The 17,917-nt window shown below is 43.2% G+C and overlaps 1 protein-coding gene across 2 annotated transcripts in view; it reads left to right on the top strand.

Moving 5' to 3' along the window:
• The window catches only part of GALNT18 (polypeptide N-acetylgalactosaminyltransferase 18), a 385,548-nt gene extending 381,778 nt beyond the window's left edge, over positions 1-3,770 (top strand). For both annotated transcript variants that reach the window (XM_077820102.1, XM_077820101.1), the window contains one exon: positions 3,427-3,770. In XM_077820102.1, coding sequence (XP_077676228.1) covers positions 3,427-3,573 — 147 coding nt within the window. In that variant the 3' untranslated portion in view covers positions 3,574-3,770. The remainder of the gene's footprint in view (positions 1-3,426) is intronic.
• Positions 3,771-17,917: the final 14,147 nt, after the last annotated feature.

The following is a 17,917-nucleotide window of genomic DNA, read 5'->3' as shown; positions in this document are numbered from 1 at the left end:
ACCAATGAGAGAAGGAAGCCAAACCCAGGTCCTAGTAGCAAATATATTTCCAAGTCATATCACTAATGAATGACTTTTGCAAGCTGTCATCTCCATTACTGTTTGGAACACTAAAGCCAAATGCAAGCAAAGGTGCCATTTTATTATATCCATAGGACGTTTACAACGACAACAAAAAGGCTATGAAACAGTCATGGCTCCACAAAAGGTTGCATTACAGTCTCCAGCTGAAGGAGGGCAAATTGTCGCCTAAATTCAATGTACATTTCAGCCTGCAACTGCTCCTCCAATCTCGTCAATTCAGAGGCAAAAACTCCAGCACCGAAGCTAATAGTTCCTTAGTTTCACATGTGAAAAAAGACGCTACGTTGCTCGAGGCTGGGGAGAGTTACTGCAGAGGAAGATGACAGACTTGCTGTCCAAATACCTAGAACTGGAATAAAGATAATTTGAGGGCAAGAAGTAGTTGAAAAGGGAATAGAAATAGTTGGGGAATCAATAAATCTAGCCTTCACTGTATGAATAAAAACATACTGAAAATGGTGGGGTTGAGGCCTGATGCTCCAGTAAGGTGCAGAGCATCTTTTGAGTGGGGGGCAGGCACTAACTTCTCTCCAATGGCACTAACTTCTTAATGATTTTCATCTGTAATCCACACACTGGTGACATGGCATTAAAGCACAGCTGTCCCTGTGAAATCTGTCCTTTTAGAAACTGTTCATGTGGGTTTTCTATGCACAAACCTGAGTTCCATAGTCATTTAACATACATAATGGACACCCTGTAATACAGTAGCTCTCAACCTTTCCAGATTACTGTACCCCTTTGAGGATTCTGATTTGTCTTGCATATCTCCACATTTCACCTCACTTAAAAATTAATTGCTTACAAAAATCAGACATAAAAATACAACACTGTCACAGCACATTATTACTGGAAAATTGCTTACTTTCTCATTTTTACCATATAATTATAAAATAAATCAATTGGGATATAAATATTGTACTTATATCTCAGTGTGTAGTACGTAGACCAATAAGTCATTGTCTGTACGAACTTTTAGTTGGTACTGACTTCGCTAGTGCTTTTTATGTAGCCTGTTGTAAAACTAGACAACTAGCTAGATTATTTGATGTACCTCTGCATACCCGTGGTTGGGAAACAGGTACCCCTGGTTGGGACCACTGCATTAGGAGGCACTCAGGCCTGGATTCTCAAAGGTATTTAGGCAGCCAAATCCCATGGAAAATCTGAGCTTCGGTGCCCTGCAGGATTGGGCCCCTCAGGACTAAGTCATTCCATACATCCTTTTTATTCGTATTGTAACGTCCGCTCCTTATCTTAGACGCTGAAGATAGTGAGCTTCCCCGTGTCAGAATAGGCCCACTTTTTTAATGTGAAAATGGCCATTTAATTGAAGCCCTTCGTGAAGGGCCTGATCCAAACCCCATTACATTCAATACAAAGACTCTTGTTGATTTCATTCAGCTTTGGATTGGGGCCAAAGTGACAATTGGGGTGGGAGAGAGGCGCAAATGGCACAAAATTAAACATGGACCAGTTGCATGTGCCATTACATACAACAACCGTGACGACTTTCAAACAGTTGCAGTGCTAAGGGAGCTCTGATCTCTCAGGGGACAGCAACCTGGAACTTCCATTATTCCTATTAATGGAAATCTCCCTTGCGCAGCAGTGGAGGCATATTAAGGCTGAATGCCAAGCACAGCAATCGGTGAAAATTGAATCTGAACTTCCCATCTAAGCCTTTCAGAAAGGATTTGTGGGAGCTCCTGATTTGAATTTAGTAGATTATACTAAAAATGGTCTCCCTTATTCAAGCCTAACCATATTTAAACCTCAGGGCTGTCAAACCTAATTATGTACCAAGAAAAGGGTTTTAACTGATGTTCATTTCTCAGAAAAAAAAAGTGCTTATTATGTATGACTGGAGTGAGCAGCGGTTATACGGACACATCCCGGCACCTGCCTGAATGGTGTAGAGTCATGTTCCAAATGGCATATGTTATTGCTGAAGAGCCCTTCCTGGGTAACAGATCTCAGCATTTCTATCACATTTAAGTTAAAATCCTGGAGATTATTATGGCGGACATCTGTGGTACTGCAACTTTATAATGTGAAGCCCAACACAGGCTTTCAGCAAAATTAATGAGAGAAAACTAAATGTGAGGTTTTTTTTCAAAAAAAATCTCACTAGATTTTTGTCCTCTATTGTAAACAAATAACTGACATGTCTAGGAGCAGTTTCTGTACCTTAGCTGCATTAATCTGGGGCTGATGGCTTACACTCCAATCTTTGATTTTAAGACACCACCACTGGTAGGTCGTGGGCGTGCATGAGAGAAACTTTTTCTCCAGGTCACTGTGCTAATTACCTTGTAAACCTTGGAAGAATGGCATTGATACATAGCAATTATCATTGTTAAACCAAGGAGAAGAACAAATTGCACCCTGAATTGAAGGAAAACTAGTAATTTGTCATCTATCAACAATTAATCCCCTGGTAACTCTAACCCTAGCGATTTAGGGTCTGATCCTGCTCCCAGTGAAGTCAAAGAGAGCAGAATTAGGCCTTTAATTTGGCATATACAGGCTGCAAACTGAACACAGAATTGACACTGCATGTAAACTACATGTGATTAATTATGACATCACTAGATAGCCTAGCCATCATTTATAAACAACATTCTAGGCCTTGAGATCTGGCAAATGCAGGACGTGCTGGGTCAGATCCTTGGCTGTGTTAGAGCAGCTACCTGCTGCTCCAGTAACACAAAAGAGCGATGAAGCCTGAACGGGGCGGGGCTGAGTAGTACAGATCCATCTTGCTAGCTCTCCAGCATCCGGTTTATGGGGAATGGCCAGAATGCAGCTGTACTCCCTCCCCACCTCCTGGAACAGCTTGGGGCTGCTCTAAGGGCTTGTCTACGCTGGCACTTTACAGCGTTGCAACTTTCTTGCTCAGGGGAGTGAAAAAACACCCCCCTGAGTGCTGCAAGTTTCAGCGCTGTAAAGCATCAGTGTAGCTGGTGCCCCAGCACTGGGAGCCGCGCCCCTCACGGAGGTGGGTTTTTTTATAGCACTGGGAGAGCTCTCTCCCCGTGCTATGCCGCGACTACGCAGCCACGTTAAAGCGCTTTAACGTTGCTAGTGAAGACGTGCCCTGAATTGCTTCAAGGGCTGAACTAGCCCCTGGCTCGCCCCAGGATGAAGGATCCGTAAAGGTGATTTAAAGCCACCTTCTCTCCCCAATCTAAGACTACAGTGCACCTCAGTCTGGCCTCTTCCACAGTAAATAATCATTCAAAGATGGACTCTTGGTTGCTAGTCTAACATGAAATATCACACATTAAAGACTTGGCATTAATCAAAACTGGTTTTATTTATTTATTTATTTTTAAACAGGGAGGTCCAATCCAGAACAGAAAATCCAAGCGTTGCCTGGAGTTACAGGAAAACAGTGACAACGAATTTGGATTTCAGCTGGTCCTTCAGAAATGCACTGGCCAACGCTGGTCTATAACAAATGTCCTGAAAAGCTTGTCATCATAACTGATTCTAAGAAACTCTTAACACAGTCCTTTTGCTACTGTGTAGCAAATGTTGCAATGTTGCCTGCTGTACTGTATCTTTTCTTTCCCCCCTTTGATTCTTTTTTGCGAGTGTGTGGAAATCAGGTTTGTGGGCTGAAGATACAGACTTTTTTCATAATGACATTTTCATGGCGTTTCTAGAGATGCTGAATGACGGGTGATGGTAGGTTATCCTAAAATATTTTGCAAATGTAAATAGGGAACAAATGGAGAATATTTATAACTCTGACAATAAAATTTTATTGATTTAAAAAAAAAACCAATTCCACTGCCTCTGTCTCTTTTGGGGATCAGTTTGAAAACAAGTCAGTCTGAAGGTTTTCATTGGTTAGGGCCTCATCCTGGCAAGAGGCTGAGCACCCTCAACTCCAAGGATGAAATCCTGGCCCCACTGAAGTCAATGGGTGCTTTGCCAATGGGGCTGGGATTTCACCCCTAATGACTTCTTGAGAGTGAAGGATTCTCAGTGTCACACTGAATCAGATCCTGTCAAGGTCACAGGTGAATGCAGTCAGGCACCATCCAGTGGTTCTGAAGCAAGTGAAGCTGGGTTACACCCATTCTATAATAATCGGTAATATTTGCTTCCCTGCATTCTTATGAAATCGACTTTATAAAAACGAAAAGCAGCCTTGCATCAAAGTGTTCATTTTAATTTAAAAGTCAGATGATACTTTTGCACTGCAACAGGGTGGCAGGGAAGGAGACATGTTGTTCTCTATTCAAAATGTACATCACTACTAAGGTGGCACCAGTGTCATAAACATTAATGATTATGCCTTAGGGTTTCTCTGGGTAAATGAAGTAATGGCTGGAGACTTATGGGATTACTATAAACTGGACTGCGAGTCAAACAGTACATTTAAAGCTAAGCTGCTGCTTGTGACATCTTGCTCCTTGCTCAATTTTCTTGCTCCTTCAGGGAGGCTCTGTTTTTTCTTAGGAAGGATGGTGGGGCAAAGCACTAGAAGAAAGACTTAAAGTGCTGCAAGAGAAGGCAGAGTCACAACAGGGATCAATTCATGTTCCCGTCTTGTTAACATGGTTCAAAATAATGCAGAGATAATGTGGCCTCCTCATCTGAGAGCGCATGCAAACTGGTGCAATTCTACAGTGCAAAAGGAGTTGGGAAGGCTGGAGAGGGAGGATGGAATTTTCAAAGCATTCAGCATTGACCTAACTCCGCTTCCCGTGGGAGTTTCCCCGTCAGATTCAATGGGAGCAGATGCAGGCCTGCACTGACCACTCTTGAAAACCCTGTGAAATGCCACTGGTTGGAAGCTCCCTGCAGGAGTTACACAGGGAAAGGTTGGGGAAGGAAGGATGCACCAGGGGAGCGGAAGGGACAGTGCTGGAGGGTCAGCAACCTGGATCCTTTGTTCCGTCCCAGACATAGACAGTGTCTATGGCCCATGGAGTCCTCTTCAGCACTGAGACTGCTGTAGCAGCTGCACTCTAGCCAATGGCACGGTTTTTCCTCTCCCACTTCTCCCTCCCCTAAGACAAGTTATTCAGACCACATGGGGGTGATGATTTTGGGTAATGGCAAAGTAGCAGCAGCAGTGGGAAATGAGAACTCTCTTAATATAGAGTTTGTCTTTTTACACTGTTTTCCCCTTAGAGTGTAGTTTGGTTTTACTTCCTACCTCGCCTTACCCCTCCTTGACACGTGGGCAGAGTAGACCAGCGTTTAGACATGGGACCAGATGCCAGGACACTCTTCGTAATGCTGTCAATGACTCCGTGAATTTGGAAAGTCATGGAAGCAAAATTTGGCCACCGTTGTCAATGGCAAGACTCTAGCAGCCAAGATTTCCATTTATGCTGCTGCTGCTGTTTTTGCAGGTTACCTGTGTGGAGCGCTGAAGAGAATCTCTAGCACCACTACTGCCCCCTGCAGCCTCTGCTGTGCCAGAGGTACCCACATTGCCCCCACGCTGGTTTCTTTAGAGACACGGCAGAAGTAAGACTATAGCAACATACTAACCGGTACCACCATTGGGCAGCTCCTTCCCCTGTGAGGCACGCTAATACTCTTCTAAATGGCCACTAAAGCACAGTCCTGAGTATATCTCCTTAGTCCAATGTGAGGCATCTTTCTGTGGCCAGCAGCTTCCTCTGCAGCACTGAGATGTTGTCCAATATAGCCACAAAATACTATCACAGCCAGTCACTTGGAAGCAGCCACTACAGTTCACTGTAACACCAATACTTTCAGGATAACCTTTTTTTAAAATGCGCATCGTTTTCTTTTTTAAAAAATCTGCTTCTTTCACTGATTCTTTTGTCTCAGCCCAGATGTTAATTTTTTTCCAGTTGATGGAAAGGAGGTGTGAGGAAGTACCTGCAACCCCTTTTCTGTTATCAGCATGAAAAATATACACTTTTGCAGCATTAAGACACGTTTCTCACCAACAACAGGAAAACTGCTGAATTCAAAAATGGCAAATAGCCTTTGGGCCTGGGTGGAGGGAGAAACAACAAAAATCAAATAATAAGGAATTGGAAGAATATCGCTAACTGACACACAGCGTAATACACCCAAAAATGGCAAGTATCAGGGGGTAGCCGTGTTACTCTGTAGCCACAAAAACAAGGAGGAGTCCGGTGGCACCTTAAAGACTAACAGATTTATTGGGGCATAAGCTTTCGTGGGTAAAAAACCCACTTCTTCAGATGCATGGAGTGAAAATTACAGATGCAGGCGTTATTACACATGAAGAGAAGGGAGTGACCTTACAAAAAATGCCAGTTGCTTTCTACCTTCCCAATAACTGCTGCCCTTATCAATTGCTTTTTGATAAATGTGCTGCTCTCTCGCTAACCTGTCTTTCCAGAAAATGTCTCCCCCCCAGAAAGTGTGAATTTGCCTTTTTCTTACTGCATTCACCTAAGTGAGGTGTGAAGTGTCCTTCCGCCTGTAGCAATTGGGCATTCACATCCATGTTGTGTGGGAGAAGCAGAGGAAGGGGCTATTTGTTGGCATTAGTTGGGAACTCACTGAGTGATTACTAATCTTTTTGTTTGCTTTTGGTTTTCTATAGAGGTGAATTACCTCTCCTTTATTATTCTATTTGCTCCCTTTTTATTATAGTGTTTGCTACTTTAAGTGGCAACCAGAACCTCTCCTGGAGACTATAATGTGCTAAACTGCCTCCTACAGACTGACTTCACATTCAGGGCCACACTATTCTAGTATCATTCTTCTTAATAGCTGTTTAATAAGTCTCAGCAGTTTAATTATGTGAGCGTATCCCTCTGCTATACATAGTTACCACAGAGTGGTGGCTAGGCAAGCTGCAGAATCTTTCTTCTAAGTACAGGGACAGGTGAAGTACCGCTGATACCTATGATAACAACTGGTGAAGGTTGACTATACCCCCTATATTCTGTGGGCCAAGTTCTGAGGTCCTTAGTCTTTACTGGTCAAAACCTCCATTTAAGTCAATGGATATTTGCCTGAGTGAAGCCTGACACAAGGCATAAGAAAGTATCTGCCCTTGAATGAAGCTTCTTTTCCCTTTACATGGCTGCAAGCTTATTTGGCTTAATATTATCCTGTGGGCATTAATCAAGCAAAATTCCTTGTGGAATAGCTACAAGTTTCACACAATTAAGGACAACTGCAGAAGGGTTTAGCCCCTTGTCACTGAATTCCTAACACCATATTTTAATGCAAAATGCTGCATCCTTAAAGCAAAAGCCGTGGAAGTCAGTGTGTTTAGGAACATTTGCCTGTTCAAGCAAATCGCCTCCTGCAAACGGACCTCCTGCAACACACATTTGACTAAATGCCCTGGCTTCAGCTAGCAACCTTCTCCCCCAACTTCCTTTGTCCCAAAATCCTAAATTATACCTGCTGTTGAGGATAGATTCAGCCCAATAGAGTGAAAATAAGCCTTAACGTGGTATGTGTATTTGCTAGGAGGTTAGGGGAATATGGATAATGATTTCCTGTGAAACAGGAGAATAGGGAAGCCTGCAACATCCGCTACATAGAGCTATGATTTGGGAGAAGACATCCTTATTTTCCAAGGTGCTTAAGTTATTATCACTCCATGTCAACAGAAAGCAGCTTGAACTCCACACTGTATGGCACTGGAACAAGCTGAGTAAACATCACACCTGTGTATCAATGTGTGTATGGAAGAGAGAGGCCCTGAATTGAGTCAGGGACTCACTGCAGGTTTGTCAGCATTTTCTGAACTTGCCCCAGAGGGGCAAGATGTAGGTTTCTGAAAGAATACATCATCATCAACAGCAGCTGACTCACCTGTCTCTTGTTGGTCATGTACAAATTAATGAAACCTCCTGGAGGCCAGACAGATGTTGAAGAAACTGTTCATGTTCAGTGGGAGAATGATGCTTAACTGGAACACAGTCATATAACACAAAATAAGCGTCTCCAGCCTGGCAGAAATGCTAAGCATGCCATACGGTACAGTCCATTCACTGGGGATGCAACTGTAAAGGGCAAAACAGATTTTGCTTTTCTCTTACACTCACAGATGTAATTGTCCCTCACAATAGCTACTTTGTGGGAGTTTTATGAGCACTCGTATGGTGTGAAGGGCGAGAGATGGTGAGAACTTGGCAAAAGTTGAAAGGAGAGAGAAGAACAACAACCTGTTTTATTTCATACTGGTTTAAATGGCTCGCCACACAGTATGGGCAATTTCTTTACCTGGACCAGTCCACAAGAGACCTTAGTCTGAATCCTAACCACACTGCCACCACTATGTTCAGGGATCAGAGAAAACACTTAGCAGAGCCAAGTGTTTCCTCTCCCCCAAGCAGTAAACAAGCCAAATTCGGTTGTGCAGCCCCTACTCCCCCTGAAATTAATTCTGCTCTCATCTGCATGGCTGCAGTGCCCATTGATTCCCAGAGGGCTTGTATCTGTAGGACTGAGAGCAGAATTTGGCCCAACAGCTCTAAAATTGAACAGATACCAGGCGAACCTCAGCCATCCAGGGCAAGAGCCCGGTAGTTAATGGGATTATACCAAGATCAAATTTAGATCGTGCAACATTTCTTTTTTTTAAATCATAAATCTAGGCTTGAAACTGCACTTTTTAATGTACTCTTTTAAGCTTTATTTTCAAAAAGCCTACACACAACCCACAGGGTACGTTTTACTTTTTGTCAAACACTTACATATTTTAATATAATGGCTTATAGGAAAGGAGCAACAGCATTATTAGTCTTTACTTGTATTATGGTAGCACCCAAAACCCCATCCAGATTGGGGCCCCCACTGTGCTAATGCTCGCCACACCTAGGCAGACACAGTCCCTGTCCTGCGGAACTTACAACAAGATGGTATGGAGGTGACTTATAACCACACCTTAATACGCGACACAGTACCTGTGCCTACTCCTGATACTAACAAATTATTTTTCCTCCAGACTAAGTTCTACAAATAGGCCTGGATTCAGTAAAACACTTAAGCCTGTACTTCGCTTTCGTGGTTTGGGGCACAATGAGGTTTTAGTCCATGACTAGAGCTCCTACGCCCTACAGTAATACAAATAAATACTAATGACCAAAAAAAAAAAAAAAACCCCAACCCTCCCCCCCCCACATCAAATAGCAAATAGATAATGGGGCTACTCATGTACTTTAAGTTAAGCACATTCCTAAGTACTCTGCTGAATCAGGCCCTTTAGGCCATCAGATCAACAACAGGTTTTCTTCCATGAGCCTATTTTCTTGGGAGAGACAGAACAGGATTAGGTTTCAGAGTAACAGCCGTGTTAGTCTGTATTCGCAAAAAGAAAAGGAGTACTTGTGGCACCTTAGAGACTAACCAATTTATTTGAGCATAAACTTTCGTGAGCTACAGCTCACTTCATCAGATTAGGATAACTACAGTGTATAGACATCCTCTGCTAGACACAGGCATTAACTCTAAATCACAGACATCTCTTTATGATACTTTTAGTTTTTAATTACACAGAGGGCTGGTGATGGGTAAAGCATTTCCTTCCGCATAGCTACTAAACAATACATGTATTTAAGACATATGGAAGAAAAATTACACCCATTGCAGTGTTACAGAACATCGCCGAGTGGTCTGCCTAAGTAAACTCAGGCATCCCTAAAATTGCCTTTATCAAGATGAATAGAAACTATATATAAAAAAAAAAGAGACTACATTTATGGGAGAACAACTGACACACCACAAAGTGTCTGTGAACCAGTTAAAATTCATCCATCCTTTGCTTACCTGCCAAGTCATGAATTTACAGAAATCAAAAATAGAAAAAGCCGGTGAGATCAGCTTGTTCCGCTCCTTGCCAGTGCAGAATTGCGCCCCATAGCATTTTGAGTGCTTTGGCTAGCCTAGTGTCAAATAACACAAGTGATGGTGCTTCCACCAATCCACTGGGAAGTTCATTTCATAAACCACATCTGACTCTTAGGAAATTTAACCAAAATTATCTTTTGCTGAGGTGGTTGTTATTTGTGTTTTAACCATTGCTCCTAGTCATAAGTTGTCAAAACAATTCCTGCTCTTCCTTTGTGCTTATTCCTCTTCAGGAACTTGTAGACAGCTAATGTTAGCCCCCAACCTGCTTTGCCTCAATTAGCATTCCACCATTTATACATATTAGGCCATCACTTACAGTTCATTTTCAAGGCTAAATCATTTTTGTGAGAGACAGACAGAGAGAGCGTAAAAAAGCTGAGCAAATGGCCCACTGAGGGGTGGAGGAACCGCTGAGCCTAGGTTACATCACTTCCGCCTCTCTTGCCACTCCTGATATCTCTGCACAAAGTTTGGTGCTGGGGATGTGGCTACAAGAGATTAGCCATTTGTTATTACATCATCATTCCCCTTCAGACATACAGGGAAATGGGCCTGGGGATTAATGCTGACCATGTCAGCATGACTTTTTGAGGGAAACCTCTTCACATCCTTTAGGCAAAGGCTAACTGGTGCTGGCCACTGTTGGGGATCCTGTGGTAGTGTAGCTGGAGTTGGTCTGCATTCAGTTAGCATGCAGTATCCTATCCTCTGTGCAAATGCCTAGCGCTCCAAAGATGCGCAAGAAATGCAGAATTTCACCACAAATATGGCACCATTCGTGGGCTTGGAGGGCCAGCTCCCTGCTTGTGTGTGTGCACACATGTACCCTGAGGGGATCACTCCCAGGACAAAACTCTACAATTTGACCTGAACTAGCCCTTCCATGGATTTTTCTCCACCAAAGGGATATCTGGTCCTCAATCCTTACTTTGGCAAATTCCCGCTGACTCCCACTGTTTCTTCTGAGTTCCCTCCTATTTGTCATCATCTTTCTGGGACTGAGTTGCTCAGAATGCATCCCCCGACCTCAGGAGTGGGCAAACTATGGCCCGGGGGCCACATCCAGCCCTTCAGATGTGTTAATTTGGCCCTCAAGCACCTGCTGTGGAGTGGGGTCCAGGGCTTGCCCAATTCCATGTGTGCCATGGCTCCGCGTGGCTCCCAGAAGCAGGCGCGTGTCCCTCCTCCAGCTCCTATGTGTAGGGGCAGCCAGGGGGGCTCTGCATTCTGCCCCCGACACAAGCACTTCCCCCGCAGCTCCCAGTGGCCAGAAACCATGGCCATTGGGAGCTGTGGGGGTGGTGCCTGCAGATGGGCAGTGTGTAGAGCCGCTTGGCTCCACGTAGGAGCCAGAGGGGGGACATGCCACTGCATACAGGACCTGCTTGAGGTAAGCACTGCCCAGAACCTGCACCCCGACCCTCTCCAGCGCCCCAACCCCCTGGCCCACCCCTGATCCCCATCCCACCCTCTGAACCCCTAGATCTCACCCTCCTGCACCCCAAAGCCCTCACCCCCGAGCCGGAGCCCTCACCCCCCACCCACACCCCAAACCTCTACCCTATCCCTGAGCCCCCTCCCGCACACTGAACTCCTCATTTCTGGCCTCACCCCAGAGCCCGCACCCTCACTGCCCCCGCCCGCGCCCCAGCCCCCAATTTTGTGAGCATTCATGGCCCGCCATATAATTTCCATACCCAGATGTGGCCCTTGGGCCAAAATGTTTGCCCACCTCTGCCCTACCTAATACTGGTGTTAGCGTTGCCATACATTGTTAAGGGAGAAGCAAAGAATTCTGAAATCATATTTTGGCAAGTCAACAGTCCACTAATTCATCTTTAAGCCTTTGACATGAGGGTTCTGGATTTCCAGTGCCAATTTTATACCTCCTGTGCCTGGGCAGAAAAGGGGTTCTCATTCAACACATCACCTTTTATCTGAACTTCTTCAGCTAAACTGGCACAATGATCAAGAGCAACATGTTTCAAGCTATAATAAACCCAATAGATGTCATGTCATTTTGGACTGGCTCGAACCAGCTACTCCAGAGATATACAGCAAATGAAATGTCAGGATCTCAGAAGGTGTTTTGTAATAGAATGTGCTAGGACTATATATAACACAAACAGAAGCTTTGTTTACTGACTGTTAAGGTTGCATCAGGATACACCTCATCCAGCCAATACCTTAAACACATGGAAATACAAAGTTAAAAAGGGAAAGACTTAATTCCTTTTCGCTTTTATAATGCTGTCAATAATGCACACCACTGGATGCCAAAAAGCAATACAGATCTGCCTAAAATTCGCACTCTAATGCAAAGCCTTAATGGTGATGTCAGCAAGGAAAAGGCAGAATAACATCCCAAATGCATGCCACATGTGACCATCAGATAGGGTCAAAAAAGACTTGGGTAAGTTCACGGAGGATAGGCCATTAGCCAACATGGTCAGGGATGCAACCCCATGCTCTGGGTGTCCCTAAACTGCTGCTTGCTAGAAGCTCAGCCTGGATGATAGGGGCTGGATCACTCAAATTGCCCTGTTCTGTTCTCTCCCTCTGAAACACCTGACACTGGCCACTTTTGGAGACCAGATACTGGGCTAGATGGACCACTGGTCTGACTCAGTGTGGCCGTTCTTTTGTGCTTATGTAGAAATCAACTGTAGCATAGGAGGCTGGCACTAAGATGCTGCATTACAATGTTTTTTGTCAGGATTTGCTCAATGGTATCTCATGCGTTGGTTCCCCCCCCCACACACCCTTTTGTCACTAAGATACATAAAAGTGTGTGGAACGATACTTGGAAGGGTGTCTCACAGCCATTTGGAAATGGCAAAGGAATGTATTTATTGACAAATTGCAGAGTAACAGCCGTGTTAGTCTGTATTCACAAAAAGAAAAGGAGGACTTGTGGCACCTTAGAGACTAACAAATTTATTTGAGCATAAGCTTTCGTGAGCTACAGCTCACTTCATCGGATGCACCACGAAAGCTTATGCTCAAATAAATTTGTTAGTCTCTAAGGTGCCCCGAGTTCTCCTGTTCTTTTTATTGACAAATTAATTTTACATTGTGAGCTATGAGTGACAGCAATTTTTTCTGCATTCAGACTCATTATGCATGATCTCACACAGAATTTACTATGATAAAGCTTCTGAAGAGCTCTTTTCATGCCATAAGAATACAGTTTTTCCATTGTAGTTTGTGTTTTTATTTCCACTGAATAATTTTCAGTTGAAGTGAGCATGATAGGACAGAACTTCCTAATTTAAGACGAAAAGTCACACGCATACAGTGAAAGGTGCCAAATTACCAGCCCAGCACACAGAGGCCAGTTCCTCAGCCAGCTTGGGAGGAGAAGGCTGGTCATGATGTTAAGGTACCTGACTAGAGCTCAGAATATGATGGTTCCATTCCCGGCCCTGCTTCACTGTGAGCAAGGTCACAATCGGTCAGTGCCCCAGTTCCCCATCAGCAGAATGAGGCTAATACTTGATTAGCCTATTTAGCTTGCAAGCTATGCTGGACAAGTATTGCTTCTCACTATGGGTATGTACAGCACACAGCATAACAGGACCCAAACTTGGTTGGGGCCACTGAGCACCACTGCAATACAAATAATCATTGTCTAGGCATACAAATCCGCGGACTTTTTACATTAGTATCACCAAGATGAAAATCTGGTCCCGATTCCAATCCTCAGAACAGGCACAGTACCAACGTTGGCAATGGAGGCTTTCCCCTTGGAGCTGGAGTGTGCAATGAAGACAGACACATGTTGGACATACCTACCTACAAAGGTGACAAACCTAAAATTGTCATTGTAGAGAGATATTTATGAAAAATTGTGATTTGGAGACGCTTCCTCATAAAGGACTGTGTTGTGAGTGTGGAATTCAGAGATGTGCCCTGGAGGCGGGGGTTGGGAACACCACATGACTGTGTGCAGCAGTTCACCAGAGACGATCTCCAGTTTGTTTTATTAAAGTTTCATTCCTTTCTCATTCACTGGTTTGTTATTCGGTGAACCCCAAGATTGTTGCATGGTGTCCGAAGTGCTGATTGAGAAGGAAACTGCAATGATTTTGAAGTTCACTCCTGTGGCTTGCAACTGAAAGCAGAGAAGCATATGGAGCACCAGGCACAGAGGCTTTTGCAAGTATTTGGTGAGCACAATAATAGCTTGACTAGTTTAAGAAGGGGGGGGGGAAGAGAGGAGCCAAAAATGGATGTGTTGCAACTTCCATCCAGTCTTCAATTTTGAGGCAATGTTCCAGAGCACTGGAAAAAATTCTGACAGAGATTTGAATTGTATTTAGCAGCCACAGGGGCAGAGGAGAAAAACAATAAAGTGAAATCATCAATCTTTTGCATGTGGTTGGGAAGGAAGCATTGTTTTTTATAACAACTTTAAGTTTGAAGAAGGTGAAAGCATGAAGCTAAATAAAATATGGACTAAATTTGAGGAACATTGCATGCCAAAAAGGAATGAAACCTTTGAGAGAGAGAAATTTTTACATACATGCAAAAAACTGATGACACCATAGAGCAATAGAATTATGGAACAGAATTAAGGAAACTCAGTAAAACTGATGAAGTGAGCTGTAGCTCACAAAAGCTTATGTTCAAATAAATTTGTTAGTCTATAAGGTGCCACAAGTACTCCTTTTCTTTTTGCGAATACAGACTAACACGGCTGCTACTCTGAAACCTATCAGTAAAACCTGTGACTTTGGTGAGCTGAGAATCTCTGGTCAGAGATAGAATCATTTGTGGCATTAAAGACAAAATATTAAGAGAGAGACTGCTCTGTGAGGGAGACTTAACTTTAGAAAAAGCTCTCCCAATATGCAGGGCAGCAGAAACTGTGAAAGCACAAGCCAAAGTGCTGATCCACCAGAAGGTGTTATCCATGAACTAAGTACAAAAGAACATAGCCAGAATAGGTCAAATCAAAGAGAGGTCAAATCAAGACAGAATAAGCCATAAAAGAACACCACTGCTAGGGGGAAGACTGGGTACAGATGGTCACATCGAGAGTGTTGATCACAGCCTGGCTCCAAACAGTGTGTTGCCTTTGGGAAACTCTGTCATAGAGGTGGGAAAATAATCATTTTGCAAAATGCTGCAGATTTCAAATGCAGAAAAGTCAAGTGTATTCAGATAAAGACAATCAAGTTGAGGAGTTTTTCATAGACGTACAGGGATCTAGCAAGCCTGATGAGAGGGACTGGATACTGCCTATGACAGTGAATGAAACAGTTATTCCACTGAAACTGGACACAGGAGCTCAGGTTAATATTCTGTCTGAACAAGATTATGAGAGACTGAAAAGACCAAAACTGGGATCAACAAAAACAAAAGTAACTGGTTGTTCTGGAACAAATATACTAGTGAAGGGAGGTGCATCAACCATAAAAATACCACGTACATGCTCCCTTTCATTGTAGTGCCAAAGGCGGTGACACCAATTTTAGGTCTGACCGCATGTGAGAAACTCAATCTGGTAAAACAGGTGCTCTCACTACAAGATCATATGGAGTGCCTGTCTATGAGGCACTCTTTTGGGAATATTTCAAGGGTTGGGTTGCTTGCAGGGTGACCATACAATGCGGATAAACAAGCGGTTCTCTCCAGTTATCCATCCATGTAGAAAAGTGCCATTTGTACTCTGATAAACTCAAGGCTGAGCTTGCAAGGATGGCAGCAATACAAGTCATACAAAAAATTGAGGAGCCAACAGAATGGGTGAGCTCCCTAGTCATCATGGAGAAAAGTAATGGCTACCTATGCATATGCTTAGATCCCAGAGACCTCAACAAGGCTATAAAAAGAGAACATTTCAAAGTACCAACCAGAGAAGAAATTTATGGCTCTATTTGCAAATGGTCAATATTTCAGTAAATTGGATATATCCTCAGGTTTCAACTAAAATTAACTGAAGAAAGCTCAAAGCTATGCGCATTTAATGTCCCATTGAGCAGAAATAGATTCTTACGCTTACCCTTTAGCATAGCTTCAGCACCTGAACTGTACCACAAATCCATACATATGGTTTATGAACATATAATTGTGTTGACACTTCAATGGACAACACGATCATCTGGGGCTCAATGAAAGAGGAGCATGATCACAGACCTGGATGCAACTAAAGCTGCAAACCTCAAACTAAATAGGGAGAAATTTGTTTTAGGAGTTACAGAAATGACTTTTGTTGGGGACATTATTTCCAACAAAGGTGTAAAACCTGATAAGAGCAAGATTTCAGTCGTTGAAATGATTTCACGTCCCCAGTCAAAGAAAGATGTCCAATTGTTCCTAGGAATGGTTAATTATCTTGGAAAATTCATATCTAATCTATCTACAAAAGCAGCAGCTTTGAGAAAACTTATAGGGAATAAAAATGAATGGCATTGGGGTGCAGAACAGAGGGAATCATGGGAAGGTTTAAAACAACAACTGATAGAATCACCAGTATTGAAGTTTTATGCACCAAGAAAACTTATTAAAATCTCAGCAGATGCTTCACAGACTGGGTTAGGCGCAATGATTTTACAGAAGCATGAGGATTGTTGGCAACCAGTGGCATATGTATGCAAATCACCGACTAAGGCAGAAACCAGATATGCACAGATCAAAAAGGAGCTTTTAGGAATATTGTTTGCCTGTGACAGATTCAATCAATATATTTATGGACAGACAGTGGAAGCTGAAATGGACCACAAGCTACTGATGGTATTATGTAGTAAACTGCTAAATGACTGTACCTTAAGGATTCAAAGAACGATAATGATTTGGTTGTGACCTACATGCCCGGTAAACTCATGTTAACTGCAGATGCACTTTCCAGAATAGTGGATTCCATGAAACTAGGGAAAACTTTAGAGAGAGAGATGCAAGCCTAGGTAGATTTGATTCCAAAGATAATTCCCATAGTTAACAGGAAACTGCAACAAATAAGAGAGAAAATGGAGACAGACGAATCATTGGGAATCCTTAAAGAAGCAATAATGAAAGGGTGGCCTGTCCAAGTATAAGAGACTATTGGAGCTACAGAAATGAACTTACTGTGATAGATGGGGTGATTTTCAAGGGTGGAAAGGTTGTAATTTCAATGAGCCTCTGAACAGAAATGCCACAGAAGATCCATGAGGGTCATTTAGGAATTGAGAAGTGCTAACAAAGAGCATGAGCGGTGCTGTATTGGCCGTGGATCAATCACGACATTGCTAATGTGGTAGGAGACTGCTTTTCCTGCTTGAAATACAAGCCATTCCAGCAAGCACAGCCACTGAGACCTCATCCAGTTCCACAAAAGCCTTATGAAAAGGACAGCAGTGACTTATTTACCTGACGATCAAAGCACTATTTAATAGTCACAGAATATTATTCTCTGTATCCAGAAATGTGCACACTGCACAATAGTAAGAGTAAGTCAGTGATAGCCGGCAGGAAGGGAATCTTCTCCAGACATGGGATTCCAGATGAAGTCTTTGGCAATAATGGGCCACAATTGTTCAGTGTAGATTTTAGGCAATTTGCCCTCGACTGGGATTTTCATGACAAAACATCAAGTCCAAATTACCACCACCCCCCCCGCCGCAATCAAATGTGGAAAGGTCTATACAGTCAGTAAAGACTCTTCTGAAAAAGACTTTTGACAGCGGGGGTGATTTGTTTAAAGCTTTATTGGTTTACCAAAGTATACCCCTGGAGAATGGCTTTTCTCCAGCGTAGCTGTTAATGGGAAGAAAGACCAGATCTAGTTTGCCAATTATGGATAACGTGCTGAAAGCTCTTAACAATGAAACCATAGGGAAGATGAAAGAAAATCAGAAGTGGGAGCAGAAATATTATTTTGACAAAAGGGCCCCTGATCTCCCATCTGTTAACCCAAGTGATAGAGGTGTGATTCCAGGCACATTCTAATACTTGGGGTCAGAGAGGTACCATTAAAGAACAGCTGCATCCACGGTTTTATGTAATC

This window comes from Eretmochelys imbricata, chromosome 6 (genome assembly GCF_965152235.1).
Source record: "Eretmochelys imbricata isolate rEreImb1 chromosome 6, rEreImb1.hap1, whole genome shotgun sequence".
Classification (NCBI taxonomy): domain Eukaryota; kingdom Metazoa; phylum Chordata; order Testudines; family Cheloniidae; genus Eretmochelys; species Eretmochelys imbricata.
Note: the sequence above shows the minus strand (reverse complement) of the source record. Positions and strands in the feature narration are given on the sequence as shown.